The 16,077-nt window shown below is 45.6% G+C and overlaps 1 protein-coding gene across 1 annotated transcript in view; it reads left to right on the forward strand.

Moving 5' to 3' along the window:
- Positions 1-16,077, forward strand: part of inpp5d (inositol polyphosphate-5-phosphatase D) — a 70,877-nt gene that overhangs the window by 12,642 nt on the left and 42,158 nt on the right. The window contains exons 3-8 of the mRNA XM_084307675.1: positions 6,266-6,401; positions 7,752-7,911; positions 13,678-13,818; positions 14,709-14,799; positions 15,207-15,284; positions 15,666-15,746. Coding sequence (XP_084163801.1) covers positions 6,266-6,401; positions 7,752-7,911; positions 13,678-13,818; positions 14,709-14,799; positions 15,207-15,284; positions 15,666-15,746 — 687 coding nt within the window. The remainder of the gene's footprint in view (positions 1-6,265; positions 6,402-7,751; positions 7,912-13,677; positions 13,819-14,708; positions 14,800-15,206; positions 15,285-15,665; positions 15,747-16,077) is intronic.

Genomic DNA, 16,077 nt, shown 5'->3' on the forward strand with positions numbered 1-16,077 from the left:
TGAAACCCCAAATACTTCCAAATCAAAGGTATATACCATATATATATGTGTCTTCACAAAATCATCAAGGGGGGGGGGGGGGGGGCGACTGGGTGGCATAGCATTGCCTGGGCCAGTCGTCATACTATCTCAATTGGCAGAGGTAGCGGGTGGAAAGTCGATGGGTGGGGATTGGACGTTGTGGACAGCGACTCCTACAGGTCGGTTTGGTGACGCCTGTACAGCAGGGTCAGGAAGTATCGGGGGCATCGGAGAGACCGCGCTGTCTGGTGAAAAGATGCAACAGGCTGCCTCCTTGTGTACCGGAGGGGACACGTGATGCAAGGCTTCTATCCTCACTACAGCCGACCAGTGGGAGGCATAGTCTAGCAACGTTCAAGACAGGGGAGGGGAGAAGTGAAGGGGAGAATTGGCGACATGAAATTGGGATGGGAGAAAAATAAGGAGAAAAAGTGGATAAAAAAAAGGGGGGTCGTCTTACCCCGAAACTTACCAAAAGCATGTTTTATGTCCGGTAAAATACGACACTGTGATCGGTACAAAAGCATGTTTTAGGTTAAAAAAAAATACCAGCAGGGGCGCTCGTCACCAATGCAAGAGGCTGCGGTCTCGACTCCCGGAGTCAGCATTGCCCTGCGGCTTGGGCCGGTCGTCATACTAACTCGTTTAGCTGAGTTAGGGGGAGGGAAGTCGTGGGTGGTAATCTGGCGTTGTACAGGTCAGGTCTGGGCGCCTGCTCAGCGAAAGGCAGGAAATGGTGAAGGCAGCGTGACCTCCCACGCGTTACGCTTCACCAATGAGAGTCCTCGCTGCCAGGTGAAAAAAGAGCCACTGGCTGTCTCCACATGTGTCGGAGGAAGCATGTGGTGGACTTCAGGGTTCCCTTGTACCGACCAGTAGGAGGAACATGCGCACAACAACCAGGTAGGGGAGGGGGGGAATTGGCATAACGACTAAATTGGGATGGGGAGAAAAATAGAAAATCAGGCGGAGAAAAAGAGGATACAAAAAATAAAATAAAAATAAATAAATACCAGCAGGTTACCTAAAATAGACCTTACCTCAGTCAGAAGGTACTCCAAAATGAATAAATCCCAGTCGTCCCATGGCGATCGCAATTACTCGTGTATATTGGGCATGGCTATGATACGGGAAAGAATAGGTCTGAGGCACCAAATCTCCGACCGATTGCTATGTCCTGATCCACTCCGAGGCGGAAGCAGCCGGAGGTAACTCAGTACTGGAAGACAACTGATATCCCCAGTTCAAAAGGTAGGCGATACTGCCACCTGGCGGGATTCGATCGTCATTGCAATTCCAACATAGGCAGCTGTGCCAGGGAGACACAGGCAGCTCCGAGTGAGTGTTTAGAACGGGGATCAAAGGAAAAAGATCAAAGGATCCATACTCGTTTTTGGCGCTCAAGCGTTGGCGACGAAACACAAGTATACTAGTTTTTGGCGCCCAATAAGTTAAGAGCTTTTCCTTATGCACCACAATACTTCCGCTTTTGATTACAAAATATTCTCTCAACTAGGAGCTGATAGAAATTTCAGTTTTACCGGCCATGGTAAAAATTATGTATCACCATGGTATCATTTTGTACTTAAATAATACCATGGTATAATCCAATTAATATCATGGTATTTCCATACAAATTGTTTTACCTTTTTCGTAAGGGATACTTATTTGGAATAGAACTTCAATAACTGTAGCAGTAAATATGTATAGATAGATAGATGAATGTTGACTCAGTCCATGTAAAGTACATATCTTGCAACCAACCAATTCATATTGCATAAGGGTAGTTACTAAAACAAAATCATTTAAGCGAACACAAATTACACAGAGGGATTCAAATCCATTTAGCCTCCATTGGTGTGAGAGTGTGACAGTGAGCCCAGTGAGTGGGTGGACCCGGCATTTAGTCACTGAAAACAACAGCATCAAGATTAAGTGAATGTGCAGGCGACAAAAGAAAGGCGGCCATTTGTAAACCACTTGTAACTTGGCAGTGTGCAGAGTGTGGTTATGGTTGAGATGAGCAAACTTATTCAACATAGCATAAAATCACTATTGGCTTATTTCCACTTTGTAGAACCAGACCAGCTGGACAGAGCGCTGTCAGTTCTTAAGGGTTCTATGAAGTTTAATTGGCTCTTATTTTTTCCACCAGACACTTGTCACGTTGTGGAGAAAAGACTCCAATAACCTCTGACTAATTCCAAATATGCCCATTTTAATTTCTTTGTATGTCTCTCTATCTTTGATTCAAAGGATATTCTACTCGGAGAAAACCAAGTTTCCAGAAATGAATATATAAAACGAACTTCACCGCAGTTTGCTACTATGCTCCGAAGCTTATAGGTTAGAATCAGGCCAGTGTAATGCAAATTAATTAAGAATGCCAGTGTAATGCAAATTAATTAGTCACAGGCTGTCACAGAACGGCTTGGTACGGCTCTGTGGTGGAAGAATGTCATGCAAACATGCAAAACATGAGAGTCAAGTCAAGTCAAGAGTTTTATTTGTCACGGCATACAAGTATACAATGAAATGCGGGGGGTCTTGCCCGCAACGATTGTGGATAATACAATAATAATAATATAATAAGAATCCAATAGAACGACATTGTGCAATAATACAAGTAATCAAAGTAGGGCATATCGGTATATGTACATGTACACATGTATATGTACACTCGGCTGAGTGTACCACTCTCTGTAGGGCCTTCTTGTCCTGTGCCGTGCTGTTTCCATACCAGGCAGTGATGTTTCCAGTCAAGATGCTCTCTACAGCTCCGGAGTAGAAGGACTGGAGTATCTTCCCAGATACTCTGAACTTCCTTAAAGGGGAATTATTTTACTATTTATTTCACTATTTGGGCACTTTTACACAATTCCTGTGAGTCTATGGAACACCTCTGTAAGTTTTTTTTTTTTTTTTTTAATGCATTGTTTTGTATTTCTAATCAAGTACTCAAAAACAGCATTTTTCTACCTCAAGATCTTAAGCCGTTTTGAGGCTGGGCTCCAACCACTGTGTGGCCTGGTGCCAACTGCCACATCAACTGCCACATTATTATGCAGCTGAGAAATCTCTGACATCACAGATATGCACATTTTCAGATGACTCAGTTCAGTGAGGGTGAATATTGTGAGAGGAGAATTGGAAGAATGCGCCAATATGAGAATTAGAGACATAGATCCTATTAATATAAGTCCACATAGCTAAACACTGAAAAAGGCCATTTATAAGATAGTTCCCCTTTAACTGTCTCAGGTGGTAGAGGCGCTGCTTTGCATTTTTTACGACTGAGTCTATGTGTGTTGTCCATGTCAGATCCTCTGAGATGTGGACCCCCAGGTACTTGAAGCTGCCCACCCTGTCCACAGTAGCCCCGTTTATCCTTAGTGGTGTGTGTCCCCCCTGCTGTCTTCTCCTAAAATCCACGATCAGCTCCTTGGTTTTACCAATGTTCAGGAGCAGGCTGTTGTCCTGTCACCAGCGTTCTAGTACCTCAACCTCCTCCCGGTAGGCCTTCTCGTCGTTGTCCGAGATCAGCCCCACCACCACTGTGTCGTCCCAAACTTCACTATGGAGTTGGAGCTGAACTTGGCCACACAGTCATGTGTGTATAGTGAGTACAGCAGGGGGCTCAGAACACAGCCCTGGGGGGACCCGATGCTCAGGGTGATGGTGTTGGAGGTCTGACCCCCCACCCTGACCGCCTGGGGCCTTTCACTCAGAAAGTCCAGTATCCAGGCGCTCAGAGCGGAGCTCAGACCCAGCTCGATCAGCTTGTCCACCAGTCTGGTGGGGACTATGGTGTTGAATGCTGAGCTGTAGTCAATGAACAACAGTCTCACATAGAGACTAGACACATAAAGGCGACTGAGGTCTGCTTTTTACCAGCTCCAGCACTATCACTATCTCACCAGCACTATCACTTCCTACAAGCCCAGGGGCCTCGCCTCCGCTGGAGGTGATCACTCGCTCCCCGGTAGACTGAATAACTTTTACTCCAGATTTGATGAAAGTAACACAGAGCGTCCTGTTTTTATTCCTTCCAACTCCAGTGACTTGTCTGGGCTGACTGTCACAGAACATGAGGTGCGCAAGGTCCTGTCCAGTACTAAGGCTTGGAAAGCCACTGGCCCGGACGACATTCCTCCCAGGACCGTCAGACTCTGCTCTGAGCAGCTTGCCCCTGTGCTCACAGACATTTTCAATATGTCACTGGAGCGCCGCCTTGTTCCAAGGAGCTTCAAGGAATCTACTATCATTCCGGTTCCCAAGAAATCACCCGTGACTTGTCTTAATGATTACAGACCTATTGCTCTAACCTCAGTTTTAATTAAATGTTTAGAGTGGCTAGTGCTGAATTATATAAAAGGTCAGATTCCTACCTGTCTTGATCCCTGGCAGTTCGCCTACAAGAAAAATAGATCAGTAGATGATGCTATTTCCTTAGCTCTTAATCCTGTGTATGAACACTTATAAGAAAAACTCCTATGTTAGAATGCTTTTTATCGATTATAGCTCTGCTTTTAATACGCTTATTCCATCGAATCTGATCCACAAACTTCAGTGTCTGGGTCTATGTGACGCTGTCTGTGAATGGATTCTTAGCTTTTTAATTTTGAGACCTCAAAGAGTCAGGATTGGAAACAATATGTCTGATTAAATTGTTTTAAGTAGGCCTACTGGTTCGCCACAAGGCTGCATTCTCAGCCCTTTACTGTTCTCTCTCTGCACTCATGACTGTACTGCTTCCTATGATAACAATCTGATAGTAAAGTACGCTGATGATACCACGGTCCTTGGGCGTATAAACTCAAATGACGAGTCATTTTACAGATCAGAGGTGCAGAACCTAGTTAGGTGGAGTGAGACCAATAACCTCACCCTGAATGCTTCCAAAACGAAGGAGCTAGTCATCGATTTTAGATGTAGCAAGGTATTCCACCCCCTCATTACCATAAATGGCTCAGAGGTGGAGATGGTGAGCAGTTTTAAATGTCTTGGGGTCACTATTTCAAATGACCTGAGCTGGCACTCCAATACCAGAACCATTGTTAAAAAGTCCCAGCAACATCTTTTCTTTTTTAGGAAACTGAAAGAGTTCACAAATAACAGGCTGATTCTACACAACTTCTATCGCTGTGTGATTGAGAGCATTCTTACTTCCTCCTGTACTATATGGTTTGGTAACATTACAGACCAGGAGAAGAAATCTCTGAATAGAATTGTGCGTCTCGCACGCAAGACAATCGGGGTTAGCCTGCCAGCTCTAGAAGAGATCTATGGTGCCAGGCTGCTTTCCCGTGCCTCTCCCATTATCAACGACCCCTCTGGTCACCCAGCCGCAGGCCTCTTTGTCCCCCTCCCCTCGGGCAGACGCTACCGCTCTATCACATGCTCTACCTCTCAGTTTACTAAGAGTTTCTTCCCCAGTGCTGTGCGCAGCCTGAATAACTCCAAAGGCTAGATTTGTATATTATCCTATTTTTTGTTTTGGTGTGTTATTAGTCAGGTTGTGGAAGTGCTGTTTTTGTGTGTCTGTGCATCATGCACTTTGATTATATGCACTTTTACTGTAAATTGTGCCTCTATGCATTATGCACTTTACTATGATATGCACTTTTAGGGGATGTTGATATCAACTTTAGCATTTGTCCTTTTATACTGTCTGTGTTTTTAAATTTTTTTCTTTCTTTCTTTCTTTCTTTCTTTCTTTCTTTCTTTCTTTCTTTCTTTCTTTCTTTCTTTCTTTCTTTCTTTCTTTCTTTCTTTCTTTCTGTACTGTTTCTACTCTGCTCCTGTATTGGATTAGTTGTAGACACACAGTGTTTGCTCTGTACCTGTATTCCAATGTGGATTCGTCATACATGGCAAATAAAATCTCTGACTCTGACTCTCTGAGGAAATAGTATATAGGAAATGTATATGTGTGGGTGTGTGTGTGTATATGTATATGTGTGTGTGTGTGCACGGACTACAACGTATGACGTATATCATGTCAGTAACTTGTGTATACTGCACATTGTGTATACTTTTTACTTTACTCTTACTCTTACTCATAGTATATATCCAAATTCAAATTCTTTATTGCCTATATTTATTGTAACATATAACCGATAGGGCATACAGACCCTCTTCTGCACCTTTGTTTACACTGTTTATTTTATCACTAAATGAAGGGGATCACTAAATGAATATCCTATCTTCTCATGCGATCTATCTGCTGTGATCTGTCCCGCAGGCGTCTGAGGGCGTGCCCATCAGGTTCTTCTCTGTGCTGCCCGAGCTGGTGGAGGCTTACCACAGTCCCAACATGGGCCTTGTCACGCATCTGCAGTACCCGGTCCAGAAGGAGGAGGAGGCGTGGGAGGAGCCAGGTCAAACGCCTCTACATGATCTGTGTTTTACCAATGCATAGGATATGATGTCATGAGCCCTGACCTGTGCCATAGATTAGTACGTACGTAAGTGGGAGCCTAGTTCAGATTTAACAGGAAACAGGAGGGTTGTGGAGTGTGGCAAGGCCTGTGTCACTGGGGTTATCAAGTGGGCACCGCGTCACAGAGCTGACCTCCAGACACAAGGCAACCCCCGTCACAGAGCTGACCTCCAGACACAAGGCAACCCCCGTCACAGAGCTGCCCTCCAGACACAAGGCTCCACAGTAGATTACTCCGCACTAATGACATTCATCGCACCATACTACTACTCCTCTACTACTACTGTCTACTACTACTCCACTACTACTACACTACTATGCGATGATCAAGAGCAGGCCTACTTCCAACTCAGTTATTAGCAATGCTAAAGCTCTTATCTAGTAGCTTTAAGAACGAAGCCACAGATACTAACATAATAATAACATGATCACATTATGTATTTATAACTCGGTTTATCATTATTATTTATGGCAACAGTCCGGTGTAGTCAGTCACTGGAGGGATGGAGGGTTACTTACTGTACATACGCGGACACTTCCACACGTACTCCTCTGCTGTCGGCCAATCGCCACGGAGCAGCTTCACTGCGGCGGTTGGGATTTAAAGGGGCACTTTACCGAAAATAAAGGCTGATTTATTTTGCACATAATCTCACACATACCCAAAAACTCTAAACAGTTTTGCACATAATTCATTTAGTTTGACAGTTATTGAGAGTTATGAGTTTGGAAATGGCCACTAGCAATGTCATTGGGGACATTGAATCCTTGTGTTAATTTCAGCACCATGAAATGATGTAGCTGAAAAAATAACAATACCTTGTCTTATAGGGATTTCATTGAGCAGTAATTAACAAAACACAATGATCCAATGTCCCCGATGACATCACTGGTGGCCATATTCAAACACATTTACTCCCCATAACTGTACTAAATGAATGTGTGCAAAACTGGTTCTAGTTTTTGGATGTGTGTGAGATTATGTGCAATATAAATCAGCATTGCGGCAGATATTTGGTGAAGTGCTCAGTGAAGTGCACTGACACTTTGCCTACACAGATTTTCAATCCGAGGATGTCAACCTGTGACTTTTCAACCACAACCCCCGCTCCTCTGACATTTAGTCGATATCTGTTATAATCTTGTGAAGCCACACCTGCCTCTTCCTGTGTGGAGCAGAACAGAGCAGAGAAAGACTGACTTTGTCTTCAGGGGTGTCATTTAGCGATCAGATTGATGCAGTTAACCCTGGCCGGTGACGTCATTCTCTTTATGCTTTGCTCGACAGAGGCCATCAGCCAGCCTCCACAGCTTCCACCCAGGAACTTTGCAGGGAGCTCTCCAGCCATCGATATGAAAGAGAGCCATCATCACAGTGACTCGGACCACCTCTCCACGTCCTTGTCAGACACCTACCAGCAGAGACTGCAGCACATGGACATGTCAACGTAGGACCATGTTTTCACAAAGCTGCCATCTGGGAATTACTGCAGTAGAGTTGGGTGATATGGGGGGGGGGGGGGGGGGGGGGGGGGGGATTTTGTTCTATATCATGCTAGCTTCCGCTCAGCGTCATATTGCACATATCTCGCTCCAGTGTATATGCACTGAGTAAAATTTCAAAATGTACCTTTACATACCAACATCCGTCTGACCACACCCCCATCTGCTACCTACATAAGCAGGGGTGGGGCCACACACTCATCTCCTTCTCAAATTTCACCACAAGGAAGTGCCTGTATACACCACTTGACGTGGGAAAGAAAGTATTTATCTGAAGAAAGGAAAACAGAAGACAAGGAGATACGTTGACATTATATCTTTATTTTCTCTCACTATTTTCGAGAAAATACGGCGATATTGTCTTCATCACTGGAGTGTCTGGAAGATGATGATCATTCTGACCTCCACCGGCTTTTTCATATTAGGGGCTCGCACCTCTGAGATACTCCCCACCTGCAGTCCTCCTTGCTGCGGCTGGATAGGTATTGAACCTTCGGTCATACAGCTGGACTGTGGGAGGCACCGGCTGTTGTGAGAAACCGGTTGCTTCCGAGCTGGGTGAGTAATGTTTTGCTTGCGAGCACTAGTTGTCTGTTAATGCTATGGGGGTTAGCTGACAATTTTACGAAGGCCGGCCCCAGATTGGGGTCCTCTGCTCGGCTTCTTTCTTTTTTTTTAAACTTTTTTTTTTTTTAGCGTTTATCGCTTTTCTGGTCAAGCATGACCGACAGAAACAGGTTGAAACGGGATGTAGAGCAGGGGAAGACATTCTGATAAATGACGGCGGGTCCGGGAATCGAACTTGTGTCCACCAGATCCGTGACGAGCACGGTTTTCCCAGACGCAAAAATAGCGCCGAGATATGCGGTGAGCTACTGGAGCTCCCGCTCTGCTCGGCTTCTTAAGCGGCGGACGGAGGATCTTGGTCTGACGCCCATGATGGTCAACCTAGTGGGCCGCGACCGAGACCTGGTTGAACCCGGGATTCTCTGGACAAGCGGATGCTTCTCTGTCCTGTGCAGGCCCCATCTTTCACATAAATGTGGAAGTACACCCTAAAGCACGAGGAAAAGTGGGCATGGATCTTCGTTATCGGAAGTTCCATGCTCAAGTCGGCTGCAGCCCATACAGGAATTGTGCCGACTCCGCTGCATGTCTGGTAAATCACTGTTGAAAACTGTGTTGACATTTCTTTTTCTCTTCCCTCTTAGGATGAGGGGGGACTCAGGCGGCGGCCTGTCTGAAGTGTGGCTTGTTATGTCGTTGTGTACAGTTCAGGTGATAGCTGCTTAGCTTGCGTGCTAGTTTGTGGCCTACTGTTGTTAGCAGTCAGCTGTTAGCTGCGGCGCTAGCTCGTTGTGTTCACTAGGCTAGGAAACGTTAGCTTGTTGCTATCAGTCGGGCGGCTGTTAGCTTAATGCTACACTGTTGAACGTTACTGTGACTATAACATGCCTTAAACACTCTGACTACGACGTCATCTTTGACAAAGGATGTTAGTCGACCTTACACCTGGGTGCCATGCCAGCAAGGACTTCGTCAACATGGAGAACGGCGGCTGGGTGGCGTAGCGGACATTACCCTTGTCACCAACGCAGGAGATGCCGGGTTCGACTCGGTGTCCCGTTGACCAGTGTTGCAGTCCTCTCGGCCTGCGCTCAGGGTGAAGGTAGGAGTCCTGACCGGACTTTAAACACTTCTTCTTTTCTTCCCTTCTAAATGTTTTGTAATAACGATGTTTCCAAAACGTGTGTTGCTGCAATACATTGAGGATACGACGCGTGTTGTGTGTGAATTGTCTTGTCACTGGTATAGCTTCTCTCTCCATAGAAAATCGGCGTTGTTTTTTGCATGTGTAAAAATGAACTGGTTAGTTGTGATGAGAACATGTGTGTTCATGTAACATTTGTAACGTGGGTGAACTCACAACTAAGAGGGTTAATTAACCTGTGAAGCTATGCTTAGTGACATGTGATTGAGGAATGAATCTTTTTCTCAACCTGTGATGACAATGAACAGCATGTTCACATATTAACAGGGGTACCTGTTCAACCTGGTCGTATCAAGGGTAAGGTAGGAGGGGTGACCCCCCCGGTTTCCCTGGGGCTTCCCCCCCTCCTCTCAGACATGTTTGTTTACAATATATTGTGTCACTGTGTTTGTGGGGATACGATGTAACCCTCAGCTTAAGTTGCTGGGGTTGTGCTTCCGCTTGAGAAACTATTCTTTTCCTAAGGAAAAGGTTGTTTGGTCACTTATCATGTGTGCTTAGCAAGGCCTGTGGCCAATACGTAATCAAGGACTTATGTCTCTCTCGTTATGAAAAACGGCGTTCCTCTGTAGTAAGAGTGTACTTTTGCCATTTTTTGTTGTGATGAAGGGTTGTGTGTGTCGTTGAGATCTACGACTGGGTTAGGTTGGCCCACAGAAGCACATGTGTAAGTCTGGTACCGGGGCTCTTAAAGGGGCCCTCTCTGTTCTGTGTTTTTTCCTTAGTAAAACTCAGATAGCAGGTTAGCACATGAGCTATGTGAAGCTGTTAGATGCTTCATGTAGCATGCTATGACTGGGTCATGCTCTACTTTGTCATTACATCGTATCAGGGGTGAGGGGTCGTAAAGGGGTGAACTGGTAAACCTTTCCTCCCCTTTTCTGATTGGTCAGGGGTTAAAACCCCCTGTCCTTCAGGGTTCCTGTCACGTTGCTGTTCGGCACGTTACAGGGTAGGGGGGGGGGTTTCCTGGTCCCACGCCCTGAAAAATTGGGCGTGTGCACCGTGGAAATTCCCCCGCCATAGAGTACATCACTGAGCGTGTTTCTATTGGTAAGACTTCCGTGAGTTGTTCAGGTTCCATGTTATGGATCTGTTTCAGGGAGTTGTCAGAGCTCCTCCTCACGAAGCTCCTCCTCAGGGAGAAGTGCCTTCTGTGAGTTTGGACTCTCCTTCCCAGTGAGGGAGCCTCCTCAGAGTTTCAGAGCCTCCTCCTCAGATTGTCAAGGTGAGTAGAACTTCAAAAAGGAGTTCTGCTCTATTGTATGTGTATTCGATTCAATTCGATTATTGAGTGTGTATTGGTTCAGTGCCTCCTCCTCGGAGAGCCCTAACCCAAGTGTTACATAGCTCAATGTTGCAATATTTCTTTTCAATCTATACAGCTCGCGTGGGAAGTCTCTCTGGGGATTCCCGTCTCCTCCCTGTGGCGAGGGTGGCGGGATGTAAAAATGAAAACTATTTTTACCCTCAGCCGCGTCACGTGGGATTCATGTCAGTCTGTGTTTCTTTCTTTTTTAATAAAAAGAGGAAAGAACATGAAGCACGACGGCTCCTTGTCGTTCTCCCAGGCGACTTGGAGGAACAATGTCTGGTGTCTTGTTAGACTATCCATTGATGTGTTTGGGTCTCGACGCGTACATAGTGCTGGCTCGGGGTGTTTCTGATAAGAATCACGCATGGGGCTGGTACGCCTTGGTTGCTCGTTATTAAAACTGCGTTTTTATAGGGCAACTGGGATGGAGGTTTTCTCTTCCGAGCGACTGTTACTAGATCTCGACGAATTCTCGTTTATATCTGGGAGATGTTAACGGAATAGATCAAAACATAGGTAGAGGGGTTTCACGCCCTTGGGGTGGGCCACTGAGCGCGGTACGAATGGGACCGTCTGGGTGGCGCCCTCTTTTCATGTTTTAGATCGACACGCGTACCTACCCCCTCTCTTGGAGTGGGGATGTCGGCGTGATTAGGGCACGGGACTGAGTCTGGTCACGCTGGTCCAGGTCAGTTAACCCGTTGTCCGCCGGGGACGCAGATTGGCCCGGGTGTCACAGGGTTGGGCGTTATGGAGACCCTTTGTTGGGTACATGTTGTACCCTGTGCTCCTTTTCCTTTCGCCCCTCTCTTACGCATGGCGAAGAGGGTGCTGTTGGGGTGGTCTTATGGACCTCCTCTGGCATCCCTGTGTGCTTCCCGGTCCGCCCGGCCCGGTCCGAAGTTGTGTTTCGTCGACCCGTAGGCCTGGGATAACCCCCGCTTTGAAAACTGAAACACTTGTACTGCGGTATAGCCAGTGTATACCCGCAGGTGTGTTTTGGAGTTTTTTCTTGAGAGGTTATAGGAACAGCCACCGCATGTGGTACCAAGAGGGTGGTTGATTCCCTGGTGTGTTGGAGCGGAGTCAACTCCCGGGTTACCCGGTTGAGTGTGCCACTGCACGTTCATGACGTCTGCCAATCGTGTCAGCCTTTTCTGCCTCGGCCCCTCTGGGTCGGGGTTTTTTGGTGGAGGCTTTGTCATGGTGCGCAACAATGCCAGCATACGCCCCTTCCGCCGGGGGTGCTGTTTTCAGTTGACCCCTTTGGCGCCTGTCTCGTCCGCAGTGCTCCAGGCTCGGGTCAAATGCCTGCTGCCTGGATTGAGGGATCGACCCCTTCTGGAGGTCGTCTCCCCGGTGCGCTGCCTGCTCCCGCTGTAGTGTAGCCTCTTGAGTGCTTCGAGTTACAGCCATGCTGACTGCCTGAGTGTGCCAGGGTCAGTGTGCCAGGCGGCGTGCTAGTGGGGGGAAGGGCCCGCTCTTGTCACTAGTGACCGCCTGGTGAGGTCTTGATGCTGTGGCGTCGTTGACCTCTCCGGGCCCCCTTTTTCCGGGGGGATCCAGTCCCTTCTGGGTCTGGGTCTTCCTTCGCGCTCCGCTGCTACGGCCTTGCCACAGGGTTGAGTTTGCTCTTGACCCCGTGATTTTGGGGGCGGTAACGAGGTTTGTTCCTTCCGTTCGTTCCCTGGTGGCATGCGGGTTGTGCGTGTGCGTAGTCGTGGGGTCAAGCCACGGTCTGCTCACCCTGTGCGTTGAGTTGCTCGAGGTCCTCTTCGCACGGTCGGATCCGTCTCCCTCCCGTCCTCCAATAGGGAGGGTATCCTCCATTAGGGAGGGTCGGGGGGCTCGGTCCTCCCCGGTCTGATGGTTGTGGGGGGCCTCAGCGGGGTACATTTATCGAGCTTTTAGCTCCCGCTCAGCTCCTGTTGTGCAATATGACGCTGAGCGGAAGCTAGCATGATATAGAACGATAGGTTATGAATATAACCGTAGTTCTATGAATGCTAGTGACACTCAGCGTCTGGACGCCACTGCGGCCCTTGATCTTTCATTGTGGTGACATTTTTTGGGAAGGAGATGAGTGTGTGGCCCCACCCCTGCTTATGTAGGTAGCAGATGGGGGTGTGGTCAGACGGATGTTGGTATGTAAAGGTACATTTTGAAATTTTATTCAGTGCATATACACTGGAGCGAGATATGTGCAATATGACGCTGAGCGTCACTAGCATTCATAGAACTATGGTTATATTCATAACCTATCGATATTGACTCTCATACTGTGTTTCTGAACTCATTTAGAGAAATCCCATTCATTTAGATGCCAAAATTGTGTATCACAATTCACAATTAAAGAAAAAGAAAAAACACGATGCGAGAACACAGATATTCAATGAACCAATGAATACGGATATATTACTCAGCCCTATACTGCAGTGCACCCAGTAATATCTATCTAGAGCCAGTCTTCTTCATTGTAAACAAGAGCATGCTCTCAATGATGCTTCAAGATGAAATAAAGATTGAATAATTATGATTATCTTTAAAGTTTTTGATTATGCATTTGCATTTATAGAATGTATACACCATATGCGATGACGATGATCACTGTGTTCTAAATCCCAGAGTTCCAGAGGAACACCAAAAGGCCATCCAGGAATACTTCAAGACCTCTATATATTTGGATGCGGAACAAGCACAGAACGGGAATCCCATCCTCCCCTGTCTAAAGAAGCTGACGATGGCGATCTGCAAGAATCTAAATGGGTACAATAACTAATCTCTGGTAACACTATACCCTCACTGCACGGCAATACCATGCATAGGCACTGTGTGGAGGTACAAGGGCTCAAATAGGGTTTGGACGGTATAATGGTATTCGGACTGTATAGTTTTCCAGTACATTTCAAATGATGTGATATGACATCTTTTTTTTACGTCTATATCTTGTAATAATGGACTGCATTTATGTAGCAGCTTTTATCCAAAGCGCTTTACAACTTGTGCCTCACATTCACCCATTCACACACATGGCGGGGGCAACCATGCAAGGTGCCAACCTGCTCATCGGGAGCAATTAAGGGTTAAGTGTCTTGCTCAAGGACACGAACACGACACAGACACGAACCAGGAACCTTCTGATTACTAGACGACCGCTCTACCTCCTGAGCCACTGAGCTACCCCCTATATCTTGTAATACAATTGTCATGGTCCTATTTCATTCAAAATGGTATATTTTTTATTAATACTGCTGCAAGTTTCATTAACTTAAAAATATACAATATGTGTATATATATTGTGGATGACGGTATTGTAAAGATCCATACCTTTGCATGGATCCATGAAGGTATACTTTCATATTCGGTATACCTCCCAGCTCTATAGGCTCAAGCATCGAAATTGCACCCACACACTAACATCTGTGATGGGGAAGGGTTGATGGATATTCTGCCCTATTGGATGATAGTTAATACAAATAAATACATTAAAAAAAAACATCACTTTCTTCGAGCATTCAAGGCAAGGCCCACTTTAAATATGACCTGATTTATGCACATGTGTCCTGCTGCACAGTGTCTCAACAATACAATTCAACATTTACATTGGTGTTCATGCTAAACACACTTAAACCAAGCTTTTTTCTTTTCTTCTATAGTGAAATTTCCCGCACCCTGCCAACTCTGGAGGCCTTTCAGAAAGTGTTGGATCAACAGCTTTCCCCGGGGATCGGGCGACTTAGGAGTCAGGTGGGTGGCCCTTTTTATTCCAATAATCTATGGACTAACCATTCAAGTGTACCTCTGTGCAACCGTCTGTCTGAACGCAGAGAAACCAAACAATGAGACTTTGATCTGCTGCCCGATTTTCATTCAACCAAGATGGAGAGCAAAGTGCATGTAATGACCATGTGCTTTACCGTATATCTATACAGGCTACTTATACGCTCCCTGTGTCTTTCTTGCTCCCCTTCACTCTTCCTCTCTCTCTCTCTCTCTTTCTCTCTTTCACACATGTACACACAAACACACACACACACACTTAGTACGATGAGTACTAATACACGGGCCCCTGCGTTGGTCTCGACGTGTTGGTCTGGGGGGAAAAAAGTTTTCTTTTCCATTGTCGCCGTGTGTCTTTCTGTTTCCACTTTTAGGTTTCTGCTGAGTCGGGCCAATCTATATCCTTTAGGCTCGAGCAACTGACCAAAATGCTCTACTCCATAGAAGAGAAGGTAGCGTTCATACACTGTATTACCGCAACTCCCATTTCACTACACAGTCAAATTGTAATTAACCATTTGCCATTTTCTTTTGGTTTACTGTTTTACAACAACACATGGTCTAACTTATGGTTACATATTATGTTTAACTTGCTGCTGTTCAAGTTTCAAGTTTTGTTTTATTTGTCACATATAAGGTACATGTAGTGAAATGCTTGGTTCTGTATGACCCTCCTGCGATTGTGCTACATACAATAAAAAAAATTAAGAATAAAGACCAAACACTATACAAAAAAATATACAATATACAAAACCAAATGTACAAAATGCTACAAACGAAATGCAAAATGCAAATTCACTTGTTAAAGTTCTATTTTATTGTTTTATTTTCAGGCCAGAAGTGCTGTGTTTCAGTCTGTTGGATATGAAGGAGGCCACAGAAAGTCTCTCATACCTCCTCCTGTCACTTTTGAGGTTAGCTATAGTGATTTATACGCTGTATTGCATTTAGGGCTGGGCGATATGGAACAAATGAATATTAATATTTATTTTCTTAAATGTATGTATATATATATCATTATATCAGGATATGGGAGGCGTGACATTGTGTGCAACTGAGAATTAGATTTTTAATCGACATTCTCATATTATTTCAGAAATCGTGTTCCTTAATATTTTCTTTTGATCAATAACTTAGAGCACAAAATCATGTACCAAAGTTCACAATATCAGAACAAAGCATGATATGAAACCACAGGTAGTAAATCTCAATATATTTCCCAGCCCTGATTGCATTGAAGGAAAC

This window comes from Notolepis coatsorum (genome assembly GCF_963971535.1).
Source record: "Notolepis coatsorum genome assembly, chromosome: 2".
Classification (NCBI taxonomy): domain Eukaryota; kingdom Metazoa; phylum Chordata; class Actinopteri; order Aulopiformes; family Paralepididae; genus Notolepis; species Notolepis coatsorum.